The sequence below is a fragment of the Neomonachus schauinslandi genome, chromosome 6, assembly GCF_002201575.2.
Source record: "Neomonachus schauinslandi chromosome 6, ASM220157v2, whole genome shotgun sequence".
Classification (NCBI taxonomy): Eukaryota; Metazoa; Chordata; class Mammalia; order Carnivora; family Phocidae; genus Neomonachus; species Neomonachus schauinslandi.
In genome coordinates, this window is record NC_058408.1 from 39,382,504 (window position 1) to 39,407,994 (window position 25,491).

Genomic DNA, 25,491 nt, shown 5'->3' on the forward strand with positions numbered 1-25,491 from the left:
CCCCAGAGTGCTATTCTTTGTGTCTCAAGTGTGTTTGTCCCCCAGACGATGGAGAAATCCTGTATTGAATGCATGTTTTCCCAGCCGTTAATGACCTTTTTTTTTTTTTGAGGACTTACTTGACTGAGTGATTTTCTTTCCTCACTTTCCACACAGACACTGGATTATGCTGCACGCACCACACGAGCCCACCATTTCATGTTTATCTGTATGTACCATATGTCTTTTATGTACATTAATTTTCTCAGCTGGGGTGTATGTACCTCTAGGACTTCTTTTAACCTGCCCTGTGGAATGTGTGCCACACTTCTCTGTGACTCTTTCCTCATTTAAATTCTGATCTCCCTAAGACGGCTTTCAATTCTTCCATGGCAGGGGGTAAAAATGTCAGTCTTCAGCTTTCTTGAAAGAACACTGTCAGAAAAGGAAGGGCGAGGGCATTTTTCAGTGTTGGTTGTATGAGGTCCTCACAAGCGAAGTGGAATGATGGCTTGTAAAGACAGCGCCTCAAGGGCCTTCAACTCTCAGTAGGTAGACTGAGATTAACAGGTTAAAACTAGGAACTGGGGGGCGCCTGGGTGGCTCAGTCGGTTAAACGTCTGCCTTCGGCTCAGGTCATGGTCCCAGGGTCCTGGGATCGAGTTCCGGGTTGGGCTCCCTGCTCAGTGGGAGTCTGCTTCTCTCTCTCCTCCCCACTCAAGCTCTCTCTCGCTATCTCTGTCTCTCTCTCTCTCAAGTAAATAAATAAAATCAAACAGACTAGGAATTGTTTTCCCTGTAGTGTAACAACTGAGTTTATTATACATGCTAGCTTTATCATCTTCTATTGAGATTCTCAACGCTTATTCTCCCCCAACGTATTTGAGGAACATGGAGCCTTCCGATCACTGCTGAATGAAAGCACTGCCATTATTTCCAACTAGGAGGGGCCCGGGAGTAGACATGAGGTGGCAGTGGAGTCTGGAAAATCTTCCATTTGATTCTCCTATTCATAGACACTTACTGTAAGGGGCTGGGATGTGGGCACCATTGTTCCTCGATAGAACCTGTAGCCTGTGAGAGTTACTGATACACAGCATTATTTACTCTTTTGTACTTAAGCCCAATCCTGTAGATTTTTGGCTAACATGGTGGAATAATTACTCACTTTTCTGGGAAATCAGAATTACTCTGTAGTGAAATAGAATATTTCTACCTCAGTGCTGCTCTTTTCACAGTTTTCTTTCTCAGAATAAGTATTTATTGCTGTTTTATGCAGCAACACTTTATTAAGTTTAGAAAGAAGATGAACAAATGTCTTATCCTTTTTTTTTTTTTTAAAGATTTTATTTATTCATCAGAGAGTGGGAGAGCATGCACAGAGACAGGGGGAGGGGTAGAGGGAGAGGGAGAAGCAGGCTTCCCATGGAGCAGGGAGCCTGATGTGGGGCTCTATCCCAGGACCCTGGGATCATGACCTGAGCCGAAGGTAGATGCTTAACCAACTGAGCCACCCAGACGTCCCTCTTATCATCCTTATAAGGACCATTTCCTCATTGTCTGTATGTAAGCTCAGATAATTATCAGGTGATCTACTTTCCAGGAGGTACCCAGGCAATAATGCTGATTGTCCTAGGGCTTGAGAGGCTGTTATGTTTGTTTAGATTTTTTTTTTAAGTGTTTGGAATTCTTGTAGAATAAATATTTATTAAAAACATGACAACTAAAAAAAAAATTTTTTTTTTAATAGCTAAGAATGCCTCCCAGGAAACCATGTTAAGAGATCTTCAAGAAAAAATCAATCAGCAAGAGAATTCCTTGACTTTAGAAAAACTGAAGCTTGCCTTGGCTGATCTGGAAAAGCAGCGAGATTGCTCTCAAGACCTTTTGAAGAAAAGGGAGCATCACATTGAACAACTGAACGATAAGTTAAGCAAAATAGAGAAAGAGTCCGAAGCTTTACTGATTGCTTTGGAGTTAAAAAAGAAAGAATATGAAGAATTGAAAGAAGAGAAGACTCTGTTTGCTCGTTGGAAAAGTGAAAATGAACAACTTTTAAGTCAGCTGGAATCAGAAAAGGGAAGCTTGCAGAGTAAAATTAATCACTTGGAAACTTGTCTCAAGACACAACAAATAAAAAGTCACGAATACAATGAGAAAGTGAGAACGCTGGAGATGGAAAGTGAAAATCTCAGTGTTGAGATCAGAAACCTTCACAATGTGATAGACAGCAAGACTGTGGAGGTAGAGACACAGAAAGAAGCTTATGCAGACCTGCAGCAGAAAGCCGAGGTCTCAGACGAGAAACACAAGAAGGAAATAGAGAACATGCGCTTGAAGATTTCTGAGCTTACCGGGCAAGTGGAAGATCTCGAACACAAGCTTCAGTTATTGTCAAGTGAAGTCATAGACAAAGATCAGCGTTACCAAGACTTGCAGGCTGAATATGAGAGCTTCCAGGATCTGCTAAAATCCAAAGATTCTTCTCTCGTGACAAATGAGGCTCATCACAGAAGTCTTTTGGCTTTTGAACAGCAGTCTGCAATGAATAATTCCTTTGCAAATATAATTGGAGAACAAGGAAGCATGCCTTCAGAGAGGAGCAAATGCTATCTAGAAGCAGACCCAGGTCCAAAAAGTTCAGCCACCTTACAAAATCGAGTCATGTCTCTTGAGTTTTCATTAGAGTCTCAAAAGCAGATGAACTCAGATCTACAAAAGCAGTGTGAAGAATTGGTGCAAATCAGAGGAGAAATAGAAGAAAATCTCATTAAAGCAGAGCAGATGCATCAAAGTTTTGTGGCTGAAACAAGTCAACGCATTAGGAAGTTACAAGAAGACACTTCTGTTCATCAGAATGCTTTTGCTGAAACTTTAGCTGCCCTGGAGAACAAGGAAAGAGAGTTCCAGCTTTTGAATGAAAAATTAGAAACTGAGCAAGCAGAGATTCAAGAATATAAAAATAGTAACCATTTACTTCAAGAATCTCTAAAGGAGCTACAACTCTTGTCTGAAACCCTGAGCTCGGAGAAAAAGGAACTGAGTTCCACCATTTCTTTATACAGAAAGGAAATTGAAGATCTGACCCAAGAGAATGAGACTCTTAAGGAAATTAATGCAACCTTAAATCAAGAGAAGATTAACTTAATCCAAAAAAGTGAGAGTTTTTCAAACTGTATAGATGAAAGAGACAAAAGCATTTCAGAGTTATCCAATCAGTATGAGCAAGAAAGACTTATTTTACAACAAAGATGTGAAGAAACAAGATGTGCATTTGAGGATCTTAGTGAAAAATATAAAGCAGCTCAAGAAAAGAACTCTCAATTAGAATGCTTGCTAAATGAGTGCACTAGTGCTTGTGAAAATAGACAAAAGGAACTGGAACATCTAAAGGAAACATTTGCAAGGGAACACCAAGCGTTTGTAACAAAATTAGCCTTAGCTGAAGAAACAAACCAGAATCTAGCACTGGAGTTGGGGGCAGTGCAGCAAGATCTGAGATCGGAGATTGCAGATATCCAAAACAGGTCCGAGAGTGAGGCGGATGGTTTAAAGCAAGAAATCATGACCTTAAAGGAAGAACAAAGTAAGATGGAAAAGGAACTTAATGCCTTAGTACAAGAGAATGAGCACCTGATGACGTTAATTGAGACGAAACAAGAGCATGAGATTCTAGAATCAGAGCCAATTAGCGACTCTGTGGATAGAGAGAGTGAGATAAATAAATGTCATGTTCAACTTCCGATGGATCTTGAAGTTAAAGATCCTTCTCTAGACTGTTATAATGCACAGTTGGTACAATTAGAAGCTAAGATGAGAAATAGGGAATTAAAACTTAAGGAAAGCGAGAAGGAGAAGCAATGCTTACAGCACGAACTACAGACAATTGGAATAGAATTAGAAACTGGAAATTTGCAATGCGATGCCCAGTCACAAGAACTTAGTGGCCCTAAAGACTGTGACGCAGGTACAGAAGAAAAGTATATTTCAGTGCTTCATGAGTTGTCAGCAAGTCAAAATGACAATGCGCATCTGCAGTGCTCTCTCCAAACAGCAATGAGCAAGCTGAGTGAGCTAGAGAAGATGTGTGAGATGCTGCAGGTTGAAAAGCTTGAGCTAATGTCTGAGCTGAATGATTCAAGATCAGAATGTATCACAGCAACTAATAAAATGGCAGAGGAGATGGAGAAACTAGTAAATGAAGTTAAAGTAAACGACGAAAACGGCCTTCTCCAAGGTGAGTTGGTGAAAGAAATGGCGGAAGGTGAATCTGGTGAACGACAAAATGAGCAGAAACGTGTGTCCTTAAATCCTTTGGATGACAGTAATTGCTATGAGCACTTGACATTGTCAAATGAAGTTCAAATGCACTTCGCTGAATTACAGGAGAAATTCTCATCTTTACAGAGCGAACACAAAATTTTACATGATCAGCACTGTCAAGTGAGCTCTAAGATGTCAGAGCTACAGTCTTATGTGGACGCATTAAAGGCTGAAAATTCGATCTTGTCAACAAGTCTGCGAAACTTCCAAGGTGACTTGGTAAAGGAGGAGATGCAGGGACCCGAGGAAGGGCATTTTCTGTCATTATCATTCTCTTGCGTGACTGACAGCCCTAGCCTTACACGTTTGGGAGAATCCTCTTTTTGCAAAGACCTTTTAGACCAGACAGGAGAAACATCACTTTTGAGTAATTTAGATGGGAATATTTCAGCAAACCAGTCTAATATAGAGGAAAGATCTTGCTGCAGTCCGGAGAAGGAGAATCTGACCAAGAAAGAAATTCTGTCTGCCCCAGCGAGGAGCGTTGAAGAACTTGAGACTCTCTGTCAGATGTACCTGCAATCCCTCAAAAAGCTAGAAGACAAAATCGAAAGTCAGGAGATTATGAAAAATAAGGAGATTAAAGAGCTCGAGCAGTTATTAACTTCCGAAAGGGAAGAGCTCGACTGTCTCAGGAAGCAGTATTTGTCAGAAAATGAACAGTGGCAGCAGAAGCTGACAAGCGTGACCATGGAGATGGAGTCCAAGTTGGCAGCAGAAAAGAAACAGACTGAACACCTGTCATTTGAGCTCGAAGTAGCACGACTCCAGCTACAAGGTCTGGACTTGAGTTCTCGGTCTTTGCACGGCACCGACATAGAAGATGTAAGTACCTGGGATTTACATGCTGTTTCTCCAGTTACATGCCCAGCAGGCGCTCGAGAAATGTTTGTTGACTTGAAATCTACATTAAATCAAACTTAAAATATTTTTAGAGTTCAAGGGTATAAAAACAAACATATACACACACCAAAAGTTGTTTTTTGTTTTTTTTAAACAAAGCACAACTTTAGAAAAATTAGTAAGCCTGATTGGAGCGGGGGTGGGGGGATGTAAATTTCTATAATGATTCTACTCAAACATTACATGTAGGAAATTACTAAAGATGTTTTTTAAAGTCTCCTGGAGAAAATTATATTATGGAGTCAGAAGTCATCTTGAGGATATGTATGTGTTTTCACTCTTTGTGAGTGAAATAATAACTGTGGTAATAAACCATAGTTAAATATTAAATTAGAGTATGGATGGCAATATGATACGAGTTTTAAGTTTTCTTGCCATTTTCAGACTATTTCAATATTAGAGAGTTAAAGTCATGAAACTAAATGCAGGAGTTTATTACATATTACTGAGTAATTTTCTTATCAGTTTGCTCTGTTACAAATCTCTGGTTTGTTATCAGTCCTTTAAAGAGACATCTCTTATTGGGATATGAAATTGTTAAGTCATAACTTCGCCCTTTCTAGTCTATCAGCCAAACTAGTAATGCTGTCCCATTGACAAGTCTCACTTGATTCCGTCTGTCTGCCTCAGTAAATTAGGGAGGGCAGGTGGTGACATGATGGGTTGTAGTGGTCACAGCAGCAGATCCCCATTTTATAGATGAGAAGAAGGTGAGATCCAGACATGTAATTTATCCAAGAATATGGATAGTTAGTGCTGGCTCTGTGATTAAGTCCTTGGGCTGGGGATCTGGTCATGAAAACTTCTCTCAGTGAAGAATATCGTAAATGCTGAAGATATAAGCTGAACATTTTATGTGGAATTTGTTAGCCTCTTACTTGATAATCACAAAAAGAAATTTTATATTTAGGCTACCAAGGACGTTTCTAGCGAGAAAAAAATATGAAATTTAAATATGTTACAATTTAGATGATCAAATAACTGATCTGAAGGGTTTGTCTTCATGATCAATACCTTACCCAGTGCCTTGCCTGTGGAGAAGACTTACTGAATGTTTGTTTAATTGTGTTGGGTATTTGAATTGAGAGAGGAGAATGGGGTGGGAAATATGCCATTTGAAGAGATGTGTTTAGCAGAGGCAAGAAGCCAGTTTCTGTAACGTAGTAATTAAGCCTATTTATTCTATTTTGATTCCTCTTGAAAAATAAAATGAATTCTCATTGTATATTACAACTACAGGCTCTTCGGGGTGGAAACAATAGCTGTGATGTAAAAGAATCAGAAGAATATACTTTGGAAACGCAAGAGAGAACACCAAAGCGTGACATTCATCAGATTTGTGAAGAAGATGTTCAGCAGGACCTCAATCTAGAGACAGAAAAAATAACCAAGACCAGTCCAGTCAGATTCACAGGAGAATGGTCTAGGGAACAGTCCCCAGAAGCCAGTTATGAGACCCCAGCTGAAGACAAAACTCAGGGCTGTTTAGAACGCATTTCTGAATTGTCACTTTCTGGTCCTAATGCTCTGGTACCTATGGATTTTCTGGAGACTCAGGTCACCATTCAGAATCTTCAACTGCAGGTAAAAGAGTCATCAAATGAGAATTTGAGGTTACTTCATGTCATAGAGGAACGTGACAAAAAAGTTGAAAGTTTACTAAGTGAAATAAAAGAGTTAGACTCAAAACTCGATTTACAGGAAGCACAAGTAATCACCAAGATGGAAGCATGTATAGAGTTAGAAAAAATAGTTGAGGAACTCAAGAAAGAAAAATCAAACTTAAGTGAAAGATTGGAATCCTTTTCTTGTGACAACCAGGAATTACACCAGAGAACAGAAAGTTTAGAAGGTCTCAATTCTAATTTAGAAATAGGTGCAGATAAATTGTCACATGCAGTTATTGAAGATAATGTGGCTGAGGTGAACGACAACTGGAGAGAGCGATTTCTTGATGTGGAAAATGAGCTAAAGAGGATAAAGTCTGAGAAAGGTAGCATCGAGCATCACGCCCTCTCTGTGGAAGCTGACTTAGTGACAGTTCAGACAGAGAAGCTATATTTAGAAAAAGACAATGAAAATAAGCAGAAAGTTATAACCCGCCTCGAAGAAGAACTCTCTGTGGTCACCAGTGAGAGAAACCAGCTTCATGGAGAATTAGATACTTTGTCAAAAGAAAATAAAGAACTAGATCTGATGTCTGAAAAGATGAAGCAGAAAATACGTGAGCTCGAATCTTATCAAGGTGAATGTCTCCATCACATTGATGTGGCTGGAGCAGAGGTAAAGGACAAAACACAGCTCGTTCAGACGTTGTCCTCCGACGTAACTGAGCTTTTGGAAGAGAACACTTGTCTCCAGGAGAAGCTGCAGAGTTTGGAAAAGGACTCACAGGCCCTGTCTTTGGTAAAAAGTGAGTTGGAAATCCAAATCGGACAATTGAATAAAGAGAAAGAATCACTTGCAAGGGAATCTGAAAGCCTGCAGACCAGACTGCATGAATCAGAACACGAAAAGCTGACCGTCGCCAAGGCCTTGGAGGATGCGCTGATGGAGAAGGGTGAGGTTGCAGTGAGGCTGAGCTCAACGCAGGAGGAAGTGCACCAGCTAAGAAAAGGCATTGAGAAGCTGAGGGTCCGCATTCAGGCTGATGACAAGAAGCAGCTCCATGTTTTAGAGAAACTGAGAGAGAGCGAGCGTAAGACTGATTCGCTTCAGGATAAAGTCGAGAACCTTGAAAGAGAACTGCAGATGTCAGAGGAAAACCAAGAGCTGGTGATTCTTGATGCTGAGAATTCCAAAGCAGAGGTGGAGACCCTAAAAACACAAGTGGAATTGATGACCAAAAACCTGAAAGATTTAGAATTAGACCTTGGCACAGTAAGGTTCGAAAAAGAAAATCTCATAAAACAACTACAAGAAAAACAAGGTCAAGTGTCTGAATTAGACACATTACTCTCTTCATTGAAAGGTCAGTTAGAAGAGGAGAAAGAAAATATAAAGATGAGAGAAGAATCCAAAGCTGCATTGGAGATGCTCCAAACACAACTGAAAGAGCTAAATGAGGAAGTAATAGCCTTGTGTCATGACCAAGAAATCCAGAAGGTCGAAGAACAGAGTATGGACTCCTCGGTGCAGGAAATACATCAGCTGAGGAACAGCATTGAACAGCTGAAAGTCCGCCTGGAAGCTGATGAAAAGGAGCAGCTCCAGGTCTTAGGAACACTGAGGGAAAGTGAACAGCATGCCGACTTGCTTAAGGATAGAGTAGAGAACCTTGAAAGAGAACTAGAGATATCAGGGAAAAACCAAGAGTGCGTGATCCTTGAGGCTGAGAATTCCAAAGCAGAGGTGGGGACTCTAAAAGCAAAAATAGAGGAGATGGCCCAAAACCTGAAAGATTTGGAATTAGATCTTGTCCATATAAGGTCAGAAAAAGAAAATGTGATAAAAGAATTACAGAAGGAGCAAGGACGGGTATCTGAATTAGAAGTATTAAATTCTTCCTTTGAAAATTTATTGCAAGAAAAAGAGCAAGAAAATGTACAGATGAGAGAAGAATCTAAAATAGCAGTGGAGATGCTTCAAACGCAAATAAAGGAGCTAAATGAGAAAGTGGCGGCCTTGTGTCATGACCAAGACACCTGGAAGGCCGAAGCACAGAATCTGCGCAGTCAAGTAGATGCTCTTGAACACGAGAAGGCTCAGGTACTACGAGGCCTTGACGAGGTCAAGAATAATTACCTTAATGTGCAGGCTTCTGCAAATGGCCTCCTTCAACAAGTAGAAGATTGCAAACAGAAGCTAGAGGAGAAGGAGGAAGAAATCAGCATACTGAAAAATCAAATTCAAGACCAAGAGCTGCTCACCTCTAAACTGTCCCAGGTGGAAGGAGAACAGCAGCTTTGGAAGAAGCAAAAAGTGGAACTGGATAATCTGCTGGTGGAATTGGAGCAGAAGATCCAAGCACTGCGATCCAAAAATGACACTTTGCGGGACACCTTAGAAGCACTACAGCAATCTCACAAGGATCTGGAGAAAGAGCTTGAAATGACAAAAATGGAAAACGTGTCCTTTGTTGAAAAAGTAAGTGGCCTAAGCTATGTACGTTTGACTATGTAGTCATGAGGGAGGGAAACCACTGTGTGAATCAGATTTCCTTCCGGACAGTGTCTGCCGTATGGGACCAAACTCTGTAAAGGTTTTAAGTTTGTGGGACCTTGAACTTTGGGGGCGTTGAATTGGCTCCAGCAGCAGTGACTCTTTGCTTTGGCACACATTTACATGGGACACTTCTATGGATTAGCACAGGTTTTCAATGTGGCACCTGGGCATGGGAGAAGCTTTGGGTTAGGCATAGTTCCTGGTTCTAATTATAGTTTTCTTTTTTATAGTACATTAGAGTCCTAGCTTTCCAGTACTCAGCTGGGAACTCCTGTCAAGGAGACTGTAACAGTTACTAGTGAGGATCAGGCGGGAGCCCCAGTGCCCCTGCCCTGCCTTTTTGCCTTTAGGAGAAAGTACTATCAAAGGGGCTGATATAACGGTAACCAACAGAACCCTCATGCCTCCCAGGACATGTCTCAGGGATTTTGTGCTTTCAGCCCCTCTTATACCTTCTCTTTGTGCAACCTCCTGTTTGGTTAGCTGGTGGTTAAAGGGGAAAATCTGCCATCAGGGGGCTCAATTAGTAATGAAAAATTTTTGCCCTCTAGGCTTACATACTGATCTAGGAAAATGATTGCTTCAAATTTAATATTTGCCCAGTAAAAACTGAAAGAAAAAGGAGTGTCCAGAAAATGGGATCAATCATAACCCTATAATATTTTCCAGGAATTTCAAGTTTTGACACAATTTGCAAGTGATGGCAGTTATGATAGAGATCATTTGGCACATTCTTCCAGGCTCTTTCAACGTTAGGGGCAAATGCCAACAATAGGGCTTTAACTGGTTTTAACTAATCCTAGGCATGTTTCTTGCAGATTAGTATGGCATTGGGGGATTAGTAGAGATCCCAGAACTGATAAAAAATAAGGCGCTACCTCATACAATGGTCTCTAATGTTTATGTTTAATACAAATTAATACCTTTATGAAGGATTTTAAGACTTAGTAATATTATCTCTCCTTGTCGTTGCTTTCCTTATTGCTGTCTTCTTTTATTAAATCTTGGCTGAGAAGAAAAGGTAAGCTTGCCAGTAGGTTTTGAGGATAGTAGTTGAGTGGATTAGTAAAGGGAGGATTAGCCTGGTTCCATTTTATTACTGAAGGTGGAAGGAAATGTTATGAGTGTGTTGTATCAGAGTGATTAATTTGCACAAAACAGGCAACCCCAAGCAGATCCTAACAAAAGATGAAATTTCAGGTAAATGCAATGACTGGGAAGGAAACCGAGCTGCAGAGGGAAATGCACGAGATGGCGCAGAAAACAACAGAGCTGAAAGAAGAACTTATTGGGGAGAAAAATAGGCTAACTGAAGAATTAAATATAATGTTGGAGGAAATAAAGAGCAGCAAGGTAAGTTTCTCTGTGACGTGCTCATGATGCTCTGATAATGCAGTGCACACCCTCTCCCTGTTTGTTTTTTCTAAGACCTGGAATGTACCAGACTTTTTTTAGCTTTTGAAAAAAATAGCCCCACACTTCAGTCACAATGAGACTTGCACTCATCTTCACCTTCCAACCCTGTCGAGAGCCCAGAAGAAGCCCCAAGCGGCTTTGGCACACGTGAAAATTCCTGTCATGGAGCCCAAATATTTTACATGAAAGGCGAGCCTGGTACTACGTTAACTCGCATCAGAAATAGATTTCCTGCAGCTTTCAACAGGTTTATCGGCTTTTCTAGCCTGCCTCAGATGGGGAGCCAGAACGTTGCCAGAGACAGATGCCCTGATCTTGCTAAGAACTGCAAAGTCAGGGGAAGTCACAGAGAAGTGTAAAGTTGGAACCGTCTTGGGATGTTATTTTAGGGCAGGGTTCCTGTGGCAGATCTGTAGCATCTGGGCCGCCTCTCCCCACTGCTGTTTGCAGAGCAGACGTTGCTGATTCATGCCCTCCCCTCCTCCTGAAACTCTTCACACTGAGTCCCATGGAGCAGCTACCATGCACACAGAGCTGGCAAGTTCAATGAAACCTGTTTGCCAAACCTGGTTAAACGGTGAACACTCGCATATCCATGACGTCCTTGTGCACATTCATCCCTGGGAGGTACTTAGCAAAGGGTAATGAGACAGAGTTGTGATTGCGACCCGGAGCAGTCACAAAGAGTTGACATGCTATTGGTCAGAGCCTGTGTAAGGAGTTGGGGAAATGTGTCCTTTAAATGCAGTATTTAATCTAATGAAAATCGAAAAGGTTTGGCATCTCATCTCAGCAACTGACTCATGGAATTTTCTGGCAATGCTGCGTGGAAGGAGTTTGTATGAATGATATTTGAGTACTGCACCTGCTGGAATTTCCTTTGGTACTGAGGAGCTTGGGAGTATCCCAACTCGAATCTGGTTTACAGGCTCTACTTTAGAAGGCAAAGCGAGGTGTTTAGCCTCCAGTCCATAGTGCTGTGCTGTGGTTTCTGCACTCAGAGAGCTTACGGTCTAGACACACGATAAGTCATTAAATAGGAGCTATAGAAGAGAAGCATAAGCTCGCAAGTGCTATCAATCAATCAAACAACATTCTTTACGGCAGACTAATTGGGAAGTGGGATGTGTGGGGAACCTAAGTTAGGTAGGGAAGTCAGAGAATGTCACCTGCACTATGAGGGCTCAGCTGTGTGAGAAACAGTGCAGAGGAAGGAAGTTTCTAGGTCTAGAGAGCAGTGTGGCAACATCTCTGAGATTGGAAAAATCTTAGTTTTTTTTAGAAATTGAAAGGAAGCCATTATGAGCTAGAAAATGATACGAAAAGAGAGAGGAAGGAAGGTCATGGTAAAGAATTAGAATAAAATCTAAAGGGATGCCAAATACATGAGGCTGGAGTTTAAAGGGAAGGTTTAGGGTGGCTAGTTTGGAATCTAGGTAGTATTCACAAATTGGGGGAATGGTAGAAGATACAGTTGGAGAAGAGAAAGTGGTTCGGTGCAGAGACCTCCGCACGCAAGAGAAGATGGAGAAGGAGGAGCCAGCAGAGAGGACAGGAAGGCGTGATGAGGTGAGCAAGGAGTGGAGGGTCTCAGGGAGGGAAGAGCGGTCAGCACCACATACTACCCAGAGCTTGGACGGGCTGAAGAATGCTCCTTGGATTTGCAATGGGGAGTTTGCTGAGACCATGGAAAGCGATTTGAGGAGGAGGTGGGCTAAAACCAGGTTGGAGGGCTTGAGTCCGTGGAGATGAGGAAGTCAACGCAGCGTGTATAGAAATGCATAGAAGCAGTCATTTGGGATCAGGCACGGAGAACACAGGGGCCTTCAGAGCTGGAGTTCTGCCTGTCTCACACAGTGAAGGGAGAGAGGGACAAAAGAGGTAAGGGCATTTGGAAGGAAATTCTCACAGTGATAGAACATGTAATCGAAGCTGGTCAAGGAAGAAAACGTAAGTCTGGAGGGGCTTGAGTGTGACGGTGGGGATGGTGCGGGTGCTGTTGATGATGTCAAGGAATTTCTGCAGTGCAAGCACTTCAGTAAAGGAGCCTGGAAGCCTAGGAGGGCATGGTCCAGACTGGTTCAGCTAAAAAAGCTGGGTTCTCAGAGAGTCTGTGGTCCTAGTGGATGTGACCTTGGAGGTGGTTGGGCTGGAGTAAAAGAACTTGTCATTGGAGGTGAAGTCAGTTTCAAGTGAGCACATCACTAAGGGTTATAGCACTATTCTATGTAGATTTTTTCTTATCTGTAAATTCTTTTTCTCTTTCTTTTTTTTCGTTTCAGTACTCAGTATTTCCTAAAGCTATATATCCAGGTTCCTAATTATTTTCCCATGATTTTTTTACTTTTCTCATTAGGGTCAACTGAAGGAACTCATGCTAGAAAATAGTGAATTGAAGAAGAATTTGGATTGCGTACAGAAGAACCAGATGGAAAAGGAAGAGAAAGCGCGAGAAGAAATAGCTGAGTATCAGCTACAGCTGCAGGAAGCTGAAAGGAAACACCAGGCTCTGCTTCTGGACACAAACAAACAGGTAAAAACTTGGGGTTTGGTACCTGGAGGAGCCGGAGAGGTGTGTGGACCATGGTAATGAGGCATTTTTTACAAGAAGGTCAGTGTTCTGCATTATTGCATAATACAGTCTTCTGAAGGGTCCATCATATTACCTGCAGGGTCTTCCACGGTTACCTCACAGGTCTTATTTTAGGACGTGAGCTTTTAAAATATATTTCCTTCCATCTTGGAATAGATTAATAGCAGAGTCCCAAGGATTATTTGAAATGGTCCTTGGGACAGCCGTTTTCTTTATTGTTTGTTTTCCTTTAAATTTTTTTAGCTGAGCCTCCTGACTAAAGTAGCATTTTTCCATCTTAGTATGAAATGGAAATCCAGACATACCGAGACAAACTGTCTTCTCAGGAAGAATGTCTCAGCTCGCAGAAGGTGGAGGTAGATCTCTTAAAGTCCAGTAAAGAAGAACTCAATAATTCTTTGAAAGCTACCACTCAGATTTTAGAAGAACTGAAGAAAACCGAGGTATGTTCCTTTTTCATGACTTCATGACTTAGAATGATTCATTCAGGTAATGGTGGTTTTCATCACATGGAATTAATGCTTTCATTTTAATTGTTAAGACTTTTTTTTTTTTTTTGGTAGTCAAAAATAAAAGCATCAGTTCTCTGCTGAGTTATTTCTTAAAAATCAGTGGATGATATGTGGTCTCACAGCTTATGCATTGTTCAGTGAATCCTCTCAAATTAGAGGATGGTAAAAGACTTTCTCGAGATGGATATGAAGATCCAGGTGATAGCAGATTAGGGCAGGCCTCTCCGGCTGTAGATAATAATTTCGTGGGTAATTCCAAAGTCTTGTTTGATTGGTCTCCAAGTTCACTGCTGTCACCAAACCCACTTTTCCCATGGCTCATGGGGAGATCAAGAAACACTTGGTCATGCACACATATATGTACGCTCTCCTTTTCCTCTCCATGCAAGGATCATAAAACTTTCTCCTTTACAAAAAAAAAGGTGAACTGTAGTCTTGGGATTGTTCCCCCAATTATAGGTGGTGCTACAGTAATTCTACTTCTTAGAAAGAGAGGCTTTTTGATTCCTACAGATATTTTTCATAAGATGAATACCATCTAGGATATATAATAAAGAACCTGGAAGAGAAATATCTACAAAGGTCTTTACTTAAAGGTGATTTAAATTGCAAAAATTATGATATCGTATATCTAATACATTGAAACAAAAGTAGGGGTAAACTTCTTATGTCTGTAGCTCTTAAATAATTCTCAAGGTGAAGGAAATATACCAATAAAATACAAACTAAGAAAAGTCAAGATAACATTCATGATCACTAATGTTCTGCTGCTACAAAATGAGACATGTTAGGTTTCATAACAGAAAGAAGAGCTTCAGGTTTACTTTTTTATTTGCTCACTTTCTGCCTTTAAAAAAAATTGAGGTAAAATTGGTAATAAAATGATACTTTAGTTTAAGGTATGCTTTCTGCTTATCTAATTGTTGACAGTTCTATCGTGGGGAATATCTGTATTCACACATACTGTGTACAAAATGGCTCGTTGTTAGTTGAGCCCACTCAGATTGCATATAATTTTAATTAGGTCCAGTTAATAAGCACTGTTGAAATGGAATTAAATGGATCTCTAATCCAATTATGGTTGGAATCAGAAGTAAAAATCCTGAAAAATGCAGATTTACTGCAACACTGCTAATATTATTCCAAGATGAAATAATATACAAAGAATGAAATCTACTTGCAACATGAATGTGATGCTCAGGTTCTTTGTTTTTTTTAAATAGTTTGGTCCGCCTTTGTATGGTCATGATTTCTTATGGGAAACTCTTGGAGCTAGCTTGTTTTAGAAGTCTGCATTTTTTAGATATTACATAATACGATGCATGTGCCATATATTACATAATATCCCAGCAAGGTATGGGGTAATACTTCATAATCAAATTCATATTTCTGCAACAAAATGTATGACTATTCTCACAAGGTGGGATAAAGACAGACTATATATAAATACTTCCGTATCTGGTTCAGGTCAGGCTTTTCCTCTAAATCATTATCTGAGCTTTTTCTTGGAATTTGCAGATGTAGTTAAGGAATTCTGAACTTGTACTCCTGAGAAGTGTATGATGCTATCATTCTCCCACCATTCTATTCGCTTTCTATTTGCGCAACTGTGGAATTTAAGTTTGTATTGTGAGCCATAATATTATTTGGCCTTCACTTGGTGTCACCAACACAGATGCCATCTTGGGTGTTGAAATTGTGCAAAGGCACGGACTACAAATGGAAACACAATTCTATCATCGAGAAGTTTTTTTTTTTTAAGATTTATTTATTTATTTGACAGAGAGAGTGAGCACACAGAGGGGAAGGGCAGAGGGAGAGGGACAGAGAATTTCCAGCAGACCCTGCGTTGAGTGGGGAGCTTAACACAGGGCTCGATCTCACGACCCGGAGATGAGGACCTGAACCAAAACCAAGAGTCAGATGCTCAACTGACTGCACCACCTAGGCACCCCTATCATCAAGAAGTTTTGACCCACCAAAAATATGCCCATGTATCTCCCACCTTAACCCCCCAGGTGTGATTCCCATTGGACAAACCCAGACATGGCGGGCTCCTTAATAGAACACTGTCTTAGGAACCAAGATTTATGCTTGCCGATAAAACCACAGTGTCTACTGGGGAGACCTAGGAAACCGGATAGAGAAGATGAATTGTTTTATTTTGAACATCATAATTCTTAAATTTATAATATATGATTCTTAATTATATCCATGATTATTTTCCCATATGCTCATAAAAAGAAATTCAAGGTTTTAAATTCAAGGTTTTGTTTCATAGGCGGACAGTGTAAAATACACAAATCAGTTGAAGAAGGAAAATGAGCATGCCCAGGGGAAAATAAAATTGTTGATCAAATCCTGTAAACAGCTGGAAGAGGAAAAGGAGATGTTGCAGAAAGAGCTATCTCACCTTGAAGCTTCACAAGAGAAACAGAGGACAGGTAGGCATTAATTGGGCACATCCATGAGCCAAAACTCCTTTCCACTAGTGAAACCATACACGTATGGTGTGTAGGCACAGAAATGTTTTTAGTGCTGTGTTTTTTTGTTTTGTTTTGTCTTATTTCTTTTTTTAGTTTTAGTTTTTTTTCTTATGTTCAATTAGCCAACATCTATAGCACATCATTAGGTTTTGATGTAGTGTCCAACAATTCATTAGTTGCGTGTAACACCCAGTGCTCATCACAACTAGTGCGGTGTTCTGTTACTGCATGTCGACTTCCAGCAGTTATCCATTTTCCAGTTTCTAAATTTTGTGCTCAGCTTGGGGTCACAGGATTAGTAGGATTCAGAATGAAGTCTGCAGTTTGAAATAGAATCATTGCATCTTCTGTTCTATAAAACATACAAAAAACTGGCAGCACTTTTTGCTAATGAGCTGTTCCAAGAAGGGTTTTTCATGTGGATGTCCATTTAAGCAGTCCCTATGTCAAAGGCAGATTGCCATTCTGAGCTGGCATTGGTCATTTATCACCCCGATTCTGGTTGTCCTTGGCCCATCCTCGGGGTCCACTAAGTGGAAGGCTTAGGGGCTGTATGTTTGGGTGTGGAGGTAAAATAAAAAAGAAATGGCAACTGTCCTTGTCACTTTTTTCCACTTATGTCTGCGGAATAGAATGCTCTTATTGTGTGGAAATGTGGTGGCAAGCGTAGTATGAAGGGCTCTTCTGGAGCACAGCTTCAGACGGTGGGTCAGTGATCTTCCCTGCTGAGACGAGGACTTGGAGTATATTGTGGATCCAGGGAGTTTTTCCAGTGGATTTCGTGCCAACCATGACAGCTACAAGTTGACCAGGACTCCCACCTTTGAAGCATCCCCCAAGCACTTGTCCGTCTGATCCTCCATTGTTTAAAAATGGTTTTTAGAGCTCTTTTCGACTTGTCTTGTCACTAGCCCTCTTCTGTTTCCCAAAGCTATTCCAACAGACTTCATATTATTTACCAACTTTTATTTTTCACTCACTTATGCTGGAAAGAATGGACAGGGGAAAATTGGGGATGTGATCGATCAATGCATCTGATCTTATATGAAGTGCAAGGAAGGATGGGTTGGCTGGAATACAAGTTTGAGATTTTGATGGATTTTATTTAAGCTATCTTAATGAAAGTCATTTAATCTACTAGAATATGTACCTTGATATGGTCCCTCCCAAACAGGAGTTGTTTGATCTATAAGAACACACATTAGATATATCTCCCCCACTTCTCTTAAGCAAAAATCAAAAAACAAATCTAAGGTTATCTACTTTATGAAGCCCAGTGTTGATTACAGAAGTGTCAAGTGATGTACAATGTGTCACTTTATTTTTGACAGGTACCGTTGTGGATTCTAATGTAGAAGAATTAATGGCTGAGATAAAAGAACTGAAAGAAACTCTTGAAGAGAAAAACAAGGAGGCTGATGAATATCTGGACAAGTACTGTTCCCTGCTCATAAGCCATGAGAAGTTAGAGAAAGCCAAGGAGATGTTGGAGACACAAGTTGCTCGTCTGAGTTCACGGTCTAAACTTAATCTCCAGAATTCTCCTTTGCTAAATTCAGTTGTTCCAGAAGCCTCTCCAGCCCCTTCTGCTACTGAAAAGAAGTTGTCATCCAGCCAAAATAAAGCTTCAGGCAAAAGGCAAAGGTCCACTGGGATTCGGGAAGATGGGGGAGGCACAGCGCCTTCTACCCCAGAGACATTTTCTAAAAAGAGTAGGAAAGCAGTCAAAAGTGGTATTCACCCCGCAGAGGATGCCAGAGACACTGAGTTTGAGCCAGAAGGCCTTCCAGAAGTTGTAAAGAAAGGTAGGCATAATTTAAAAGCAAAATTGTGTTCTTTTGCAATTCCCTGTAAAAATCCACATATAAAAAAAAACAGAAGCATTTATGTTTTAGATTATTGTGCAACAGTGCTAAGTGACCTTCAGAAACAACAGTCCACCTTTAAATTGGTAAGGTATATTTTCCTTTCTGCATGAGATAAGGACTAGGATCTAATTACTCATGTTTACAGCACAAAACGTGCCAGTAGATTTCAAAAATGACTATTCAAAACCTGTTTGGAATTTGATGTTTCTGTGCTGAAAAATCCCCAAATTGAGGACACTTTTCAAGCTTTTTCACCTTTAGTCCATGTCTCATCCAGGTGGGAGGTGAGGTGGGGGGTGGGCCCCCTTGGCTGGAGCCACTTACCACTTTTTGTTTTTTTCAATTTAAACCCAGTGATTGATCCATAAAGTGTGGCCCAGGGACCCGGGCCAGTCTAGGAACATGCATCTCCCATCATGTCCACTCCCTCTGTGGAGGGAGCCCAAGAGAACACACAGTGCAATCCCTCTTTTACGGGGTCGGCTGTCTCCTCCCACCTAGTCTCTGCCTGAGTAGCAGGGGATGTTACCATTTTACCTTTTCTCATTTTAAACAAGAGCTGGCTTCCCCCCCTCCTTTTTCCATTTGATCCTCCTTTTTCTCTCCAATCCAAATTTTATGGGAAGGCTTGCTGGTATGTTCTTCAGATCTTAGAAAAATGAGAGTTAAGACATCTAATTAGAAGAAGAAGAAGAAGTGGGGGAAAAAAATTTCTATTTAATGTTATTTTCCCTTTTTCCATTGTGTTTTCTTGTGTGTCTGGTAAGAGAAAACCCACTAGTTTCTTGTTTGATTTGGCAACTGTGAAGTTAATCGCTTGTCCGCTGTGGCTAGCAGGAAGTGTTTCTGGAGTTACTCTTATACTGGTGAGAACTCTAGCTGGTACATGCTGTTTCCATTATAGATTCAGTTGGCCCTAGCAATGTTGACAGCCAGCGTTTTTTTTGCCCTTAGGGTTTGCTGATATCCCAATAGGAAAGACAAGCCCGTACATCCTGCGGAGAACAACCATGCCGACTAGGACCAGTCCCCGCCTGGCTGCGCAGAAGTTAGCACCGTCCCCACTAAGTCTCAACAAAGAAAATCATGCTGAGGCCTCCCAACCAATAACTGGCGGCAGCAGATCACAGAAGGTAACCCCTAGGAACCTTGTATCTGCGGTCCCAAAGCCAGGAAATCCCGGTGTTGTCAGGCAAGGGTCTGACGCTGACTCAGGAGCTCTAAAGTCTGACCTTCTCGGTGCAGTGTAAGGAAGCCAGTCCTGAGGACAGTAGTGAGCAGACCCGAGGATAAACATGACATTATCCTGCAGCTACAGTCTCCTCCTTGATCCAACAGGCCACTTAGAGTTTGATGGAAAGGGTTAAATGAGGAGAAATCATGGATCGGAACTCAAAGGGTTTGTAAGCACATGTTAAGCCGTACATTGAAGGAATTGAAGAGGTCGTCTTTCTTTTGGCCACAGGCATTGCTCATTGCTTGTTTCATGCTTTTTCCTCTAATACATTGGCCCCCCAGCTGCCAATTATTTTTTTTTTCCCTATCTTTTATACTCCTTTACTTTATAAAAAGCAAATATTTCAGTAGACATCTAAAGAAAGGAGCTCTGTTGACACATTTCTCTACTTTGTTGATGGCAGAGTTATGATCTCAGTGACCTCTATGCACCTTGCGACCGGCCCAGTAAATGTTGTTTAAAGCATCGAGAATATTTGCTTTGCAGATCTTTGTTCATTATGCCATAAGATATACTAGCATTATGTATGCAAAGTATATGCATTTCATTGTACTCATGGTAGATAGTATTATAGAAGAAAGAAGAAAGTAAGGTTCATAAAGATCTAACCTAATCTGCCCAGAGTTAACACTCACTGTCTCTCACTTCCACGGTCTTCTTCTTCTTCCCAGTGTTTCTCAAACGGGGGGTCACAGGAACATTGTTGGAAGTTGCTGGAATAGCTCCAAGAATTCTAAAAGTTTTGTGATTTTACTTTGATTGCTTACTTGTTAGTTTGAGTAACTATGGAATGTGAGTAGCTGACCCAGCAGACAAAGCCTTGAAAGTGTAGTAACCCCTACCTGTGTCATTAATGTAATAAGTGTAATAAGTGAGTCTTTAAGTGAATGGGCATGGTCCTCAGTAAGATTTTAGATACCAAAATAACAAAGACATTGGGGATTAGCTGCATCAAAGCAAGAACATATTTGTAAATGTTTGTTATGTTGATGTGTAAGAGCTATAAGCATTAAGGAATGTATACCTAGTCTTAAGTTTTTTCAAAACTTACATTATAATAAAATTTTTATTAATTCAGGGGTGAGGAAGAAGGGTCTGAGGTTCTCTTTCACTTATTAAAACGGGCCCATCCATTACTTGTATTAGAAGTATTGACCATTTTGTGCAAATCCTCCCTCCCCATCCCCCTATCCGAAACCCCACTTTTCTTTCTTTCTTTTTCTCCTTCACATTTGGATCTATCTTCTCAATGCTGGTAACAACAAAACACTGGAGAGTATGCTGGAATAGGTCTTGACTTTCCAGTGACCCTAAGAACAGCTTCTTTTCCATAAAGCAACCAGTGTCCCTAAAGAGGGAAGCTTGCAAGCTTGACCAAAGCTTTCCACCACCAGCTAAGTCCTGACCTGCTCATCAGGTTTAGGTTCTGGTGTAGGCCGCGCCATTTCCTTAGATGGTGGCTGAGTGGGAGCCACTCCTCCTCGCTCCTCCATACAAGCTAATACCCATTCCTGCTTGTCTCATACTTTCTGGGATCAAATGAAATATTTGTTTGGCTCTCTTAAAACAGAAAATCTTGACACGTACATAGGACTCTGTACTTCGATCTTTTATGGTGGCTCACTTTATTGTGACTCCTTGCTTAGATATCTGTCTTCTGAGCTGCAGTATGAGGACTGCGAGGCTCCTGACTAGGATTCTGGTTTCCCTGTGTCTTCTTCGTGTCTAATAACAGTGTCTGGCAGTCAGCAGCTTATTTGTTGAATGACTGGAGCTGCTAATGTTGTCCTAAAGTGATTACGATAATAGATGTTTAAAGGTATGTTAGGAAATCCTGTCGTGAAATCACCACATGGGTCATTTTTCTTCTTCTTTTATGAGGACTCGATGAAAAGGCAGTTTTCATGTGGTGTTCAGACTTATTATCCAGGAACAGAGCTTTGCACACTAGGGGGCCTGCTTTCCACGCTGCTGTGGAGCCTGTTCAATGCCGAGTAGTCACCATGGTTTCCTGCAAATTTGTGTTCAGTGCATTGGCACCAGGCTGCAGTCAGCACCAGCGCTTATGAGTTGTGAAGCGGTTTTGTGCACTTGTGCAAATGAGCGGGGGCTGGTTCCTCTTGAGGGGAGGTCAGCGGAGACTTCATGGTTAGATGCAAACTCTTCAAAACCCAGCCTATTGATTTTCTAATTTAATTCAGCCTTTTCTGAGTCACCTTATAAAATGCTTGCCTCATCGGTTAAGCAAATTTCATCATTCAGGTTGAAAAATAGAGAGCCAAGGTATCTTTTCCGAAAGCAGTTGCTTAGAAACTCGGGGTGATGAGCCCTCGCCTAAAGTGCCTGGCCGAGGTCTGAGAGAAAGATTTCCCTAGGTCATTTAGCAGGACCTTTAGTGACATCTGTCCAGTTCAAGGGGGGAGAAGCAAAGTAGTAGGTGAGGATCATTCTCTGTGATGTCTCTGGGATGAGTAAGCCCAGGAGCTCCTCGTTTGCTGGGGACAAGCGAGTTGTGATTGTAGACTTGATCTGAACCTGGGGTTGGCGGTCAGGGCCAGAGGGCCTGCCACTAAATTTTAGGGGATGATGGTGATGCTGTCACCACAGTGTCAGCAGGCTAGTGGGGCCTTGTGTTTCTTACTGTGAGTGAGGTTCATTTTCACTGGGCCATCCATGTGCTTGTCCTCTGGCCTCTGCGGCGGATGCAGACATAGTTTGTAAGACAGGGTAGGGGCCTGATGTGGGGCTCAATCCCAGGACCCCGGGATCATGACCTAAGCCGAAGGTAGCCGCTTAACTGACTGAGCCACGCAGGCGCCCCTACACTTATTAATAGTTGAAATACTTGGTGAATTGGACCTCATCTACTTATAGAGAAAAGTCTGAGGCCAACTAACCAACATGAGGATCAAATTCACAGTTTAAACTGATCACGGACTATAATTCCCTCAGGTCAGTGTCAGAGAAATGGGGTCTAGAGGGGGAGGCCAATGGGTGGGCTTTGGCTATTTAATTGGGATTAAGAAAGAGTTTTACTGGCTCAGATATTCTTTTCCCAATGTGAGTGATCTTTCTCTCTCTCTTAAATGGTGAACCTGAAGATCTGACTTTCCTACATCCGATGGGTTCAAGGGAAATGCCTGTCTTTTGTATCACTTTCTACTTAAAAAATAAAAGTACCAGTAAAACTCTGTTTTTTTCCTTTAACTTTCCACTAATGGTAATTTTCCACTAAGTCCTGATCCTTAGAGGCTGCTCCTTTTAAGTGTCCTGCATATAATCTTGAGTTAGAGGCAAGCTTTCCAGGGATTTGATCTGTTGGCCAGATTTACTATGTTTTCTGTAATGAAAAGTATTTAGCTGCCTTTTAAAACCACACACTTCTATGGAAAGAATATAAATGGGGAAATAATTTCCATTCTTTTTTTCTTGTTGCTTCAGAAGGAGGTCACTGGAGTCCGTTGCTCTCTGTCACATCGCTCCTTTCCCTATAGGGACTGAACATGGGTCGCCCTTGTTAAGAGTGCCCTTCCTCTTTACCTTTCAAAGATCTTCCTGCTGGAATCCTCCACTCTTGCCTTTAACTTTGGCTAAATGAAGCTTTTCTATCCTTCATCTGTCTTGCTCCTCTTTCTCTTTCCCGACCCCATATCTTCTGTCATGACTGTGTAAACCTCAAAAACTCTTGACTCTACCAGCTACCCTGCCTTCTTGACTGCTTCTTAAAGTCTCACATTTTCTTTCTTTCTTTTTTTTTTTTAAGATTTTATTTATTTATCAGAGAGAGAGAGCGAGAGCACAAGCAGGGTGAGGGGCAGAGGGAGAAGCAGGCTCCCTGCTGAGCAAGGAGCCCGAAGCGGGACTTGATCCCAGGACCTTGGGATTATGACTTGAGCTGAAGGCAGACGCTTAATCGACTGAGCCACCCAGGTGTCCCAAAGCCTCACATTTTCTGAGATCCCTCTTTCTCTTAAAAGGCAGGGCATCAGAAAGGGGATTTACTCTTTTTGGACTTTATTATTTATTCTGATATAATTCAAATTCAGTATGGAAACAGAACAAATGTAAGTAGAGGGGCGCCTGGGTGGCTCAGTCGGTTAAGCGTCTGCCTTCAGCTCAGGTCATGATCCCAGGGTCCTGGGATCGAGTCTCCGGTGGGGCTCCCTGCTCGGCGGGAGGCCTGCTTCTCCCTCTCCCACTCCCCCCTGCTTGTGTTCCCTCTCTCGCTGTGTCTCTCTCTGTCAAATAAATAAATAAAATCTTAAAAAAAAAATGTGATTAGAACGTTTAAAATGACGGAAATGAGGAACAGCTTCTAGGTCTTTTAAATGTTGTACATAAAGCTTCCGCCCTATGAAGATAGTCTTACTCATTAGGATTACATTCATTTGAATGACAGCAGGGTTCACTTAGGCTGAATGAAAGCTGGTTTGGGTTCTCACTCAGGCATATACTGAAATTTGCCAGATAGTCAAGCCTATTCTGGGCACTAGGGATAGAACAGTAAAGAGGACATAGTCTTTGCCCTCAAAAAGCTTACCTTCTGATCTAAGAATGTCATACTAGCCTTGGGAGTGAGTCATTTTTGGCCATCAGAGGTGTCAAGGAAAGCTTGCAGGGTGACTCATCAGAGTTCATGTCCGACATCCTCCCAGCTTCTGTTAGGTGGAGCCTTTCCTCAGTGAAGAAGAAATGGTAAAGCTGTGTACAACAGCTGTAGAGGGATTTAACTTAAAATTTGGTGAACATAAGCACTTTATTTTCATGTCGTAGAAATGTGAATGTGATTTAAACCTCTAACAAAGATGCTTTGTTACAGGTGAAGGTTGCTCAACAAAGCCCAGTGGATTCAAGTGCCCTATTCCGAGAACCCACCACGAGCTCTCTCTCTGTCCGTAACCTTCCTGAGAGAAGTCCAGCTGACAGCCCCAGGGAGGGCCTGAAGGCCAAGCGAGGCCGGCTCACCCCCAGCCCAGAAGCCGTCCCCGAGTCCAAGAGCAGCGAGAACTGTAGGGTCCAGTAGAAGTGACCTTGTGTGTCAGGACCCTGGCAGGTGGCAGGATTTGTCCAGAAGGCAGTGTGCCTGCAAAGGCTTTTCGTTAGTCAGGAGCACATTATCAGTGGGAAGAAAACATTTCCTTATAAATCTAAATATATGGTACTCTTTAGCTCTCCCATGTAGAAGTATTGAAAAAGTTCGAAAGCACTGATCACCAACTCATCATTGATAGTTTTCTTCCATGGCGTAAATGGCGCTGTATAAAGCTTTTTGGTAATGTTGCACTTGTAGGGCAAGCACAATCTCGCAACTTGTGTGTGTATGTGGATTTCACCCTAAGAAATCCAAAATACATCCTCTACTTCCAATGAAAAGCTCCCAGGAAAATGAACTTTTGCTTTATGACATTTCCTATGTGTAGAGCTAGGTAGGTATGAAATAATTTTAGATCAAGAATTTCTTTTAGTTGAATAAAATGGAGGAAAATCATGCACACGTATACCCATGTGGATGTGCTCATCCTTATCCTCCAGTGTGTTTTCTAAATGTTTGCCTGTATAACCTGTACATACTTGTGTGTGGGGCTGACGGGAGTTGTGTGTGTGTTTCCACTGGGCCTGCTTTGCAGGCTCCTTGAAGATGCAGTGTATCAAGTTTTCTGTCATTGTATTGTTTCTTCCTAAGACCAATTTGTTGCAGTTCTTTTAGTGTCATTCTCATAAATAGTGATCTTGTATTAAAATAGGGCATTTTTTTCCTAATAAAAAAAATCACTTGTTTTCTGTAAAAATGATTTCTAAATATAAATGCATTCTGAGCATTGGCACTATTTCGTGCTAATGTCAACAGTCTCTTATAAAAGTAAAAGAGTTTTGGGGGCACCTGGGTGGCTCAGTTGGTTAAGCGTCTGTCTGCCTTAGGCTCGGGTCATAATTTTAGGGTCCTGGGATCGAGTCCTGCATCAGGCTCCCTACTCAGCAGAGTCTTCTTCTCCCTCTGCCCCTCCCCCTG

The 25,491-nt window shown here is 41.5% G+C and overlaps 1 protein-coding gene across 1 annotated transcript in view; it reads left to right on the top strand.

Moving 5' to 3' along the window:
• Positions 1 to 24,601, top strand: part of CENPF (centromere protein F) — a 54,142-nt gene extending 29,541 nt beyond the window's left edge. Inside the window, exons 11-19 of the mRNA XM_021682559.1 lie at positions 1,730 to 5,127; positions 6,445 to 9,291; positions 10,570 to 10,722; positions 13,142 to 13,318; positions 13,660 to 13,821; positions 16,172 to 16,334; positions 17,708 to 18,181; positions 19,199 to 19,377; positions 24,301 to 24,601. Coding sequence (XP_021538234.1) covers positions 1,730 to 5,127; positions 6,445 to 9,291; positions 10,570 to 10,722; positions 13,142 to 13,318; positions 13,660 to 13,821; positions 16,172 to 16,334; positions 17,708 to 18,181; positions 19,199 to 19,377; positions 24,301 to 24,504 — 7,757 coding nt within the window. The 3' untranslated portion in view covers positions 24,505 to 24,601. The remainder of the gene's footprint in view (positions 1 to 1,729; positions 5,128 to 6,444; positions 9,292 to 10,569; positions 10,723 to 13,141; positions 13,319 to 13,659; positions 13,822 to 16,171; positions 16,335 to 17,707; positions 18,182 to 19,198; positions 19,378 to 24,300) is intronic.
• The last annotated feature ends 890 nt before the right edge of the window (positions 24,602 to 25,491 follow it).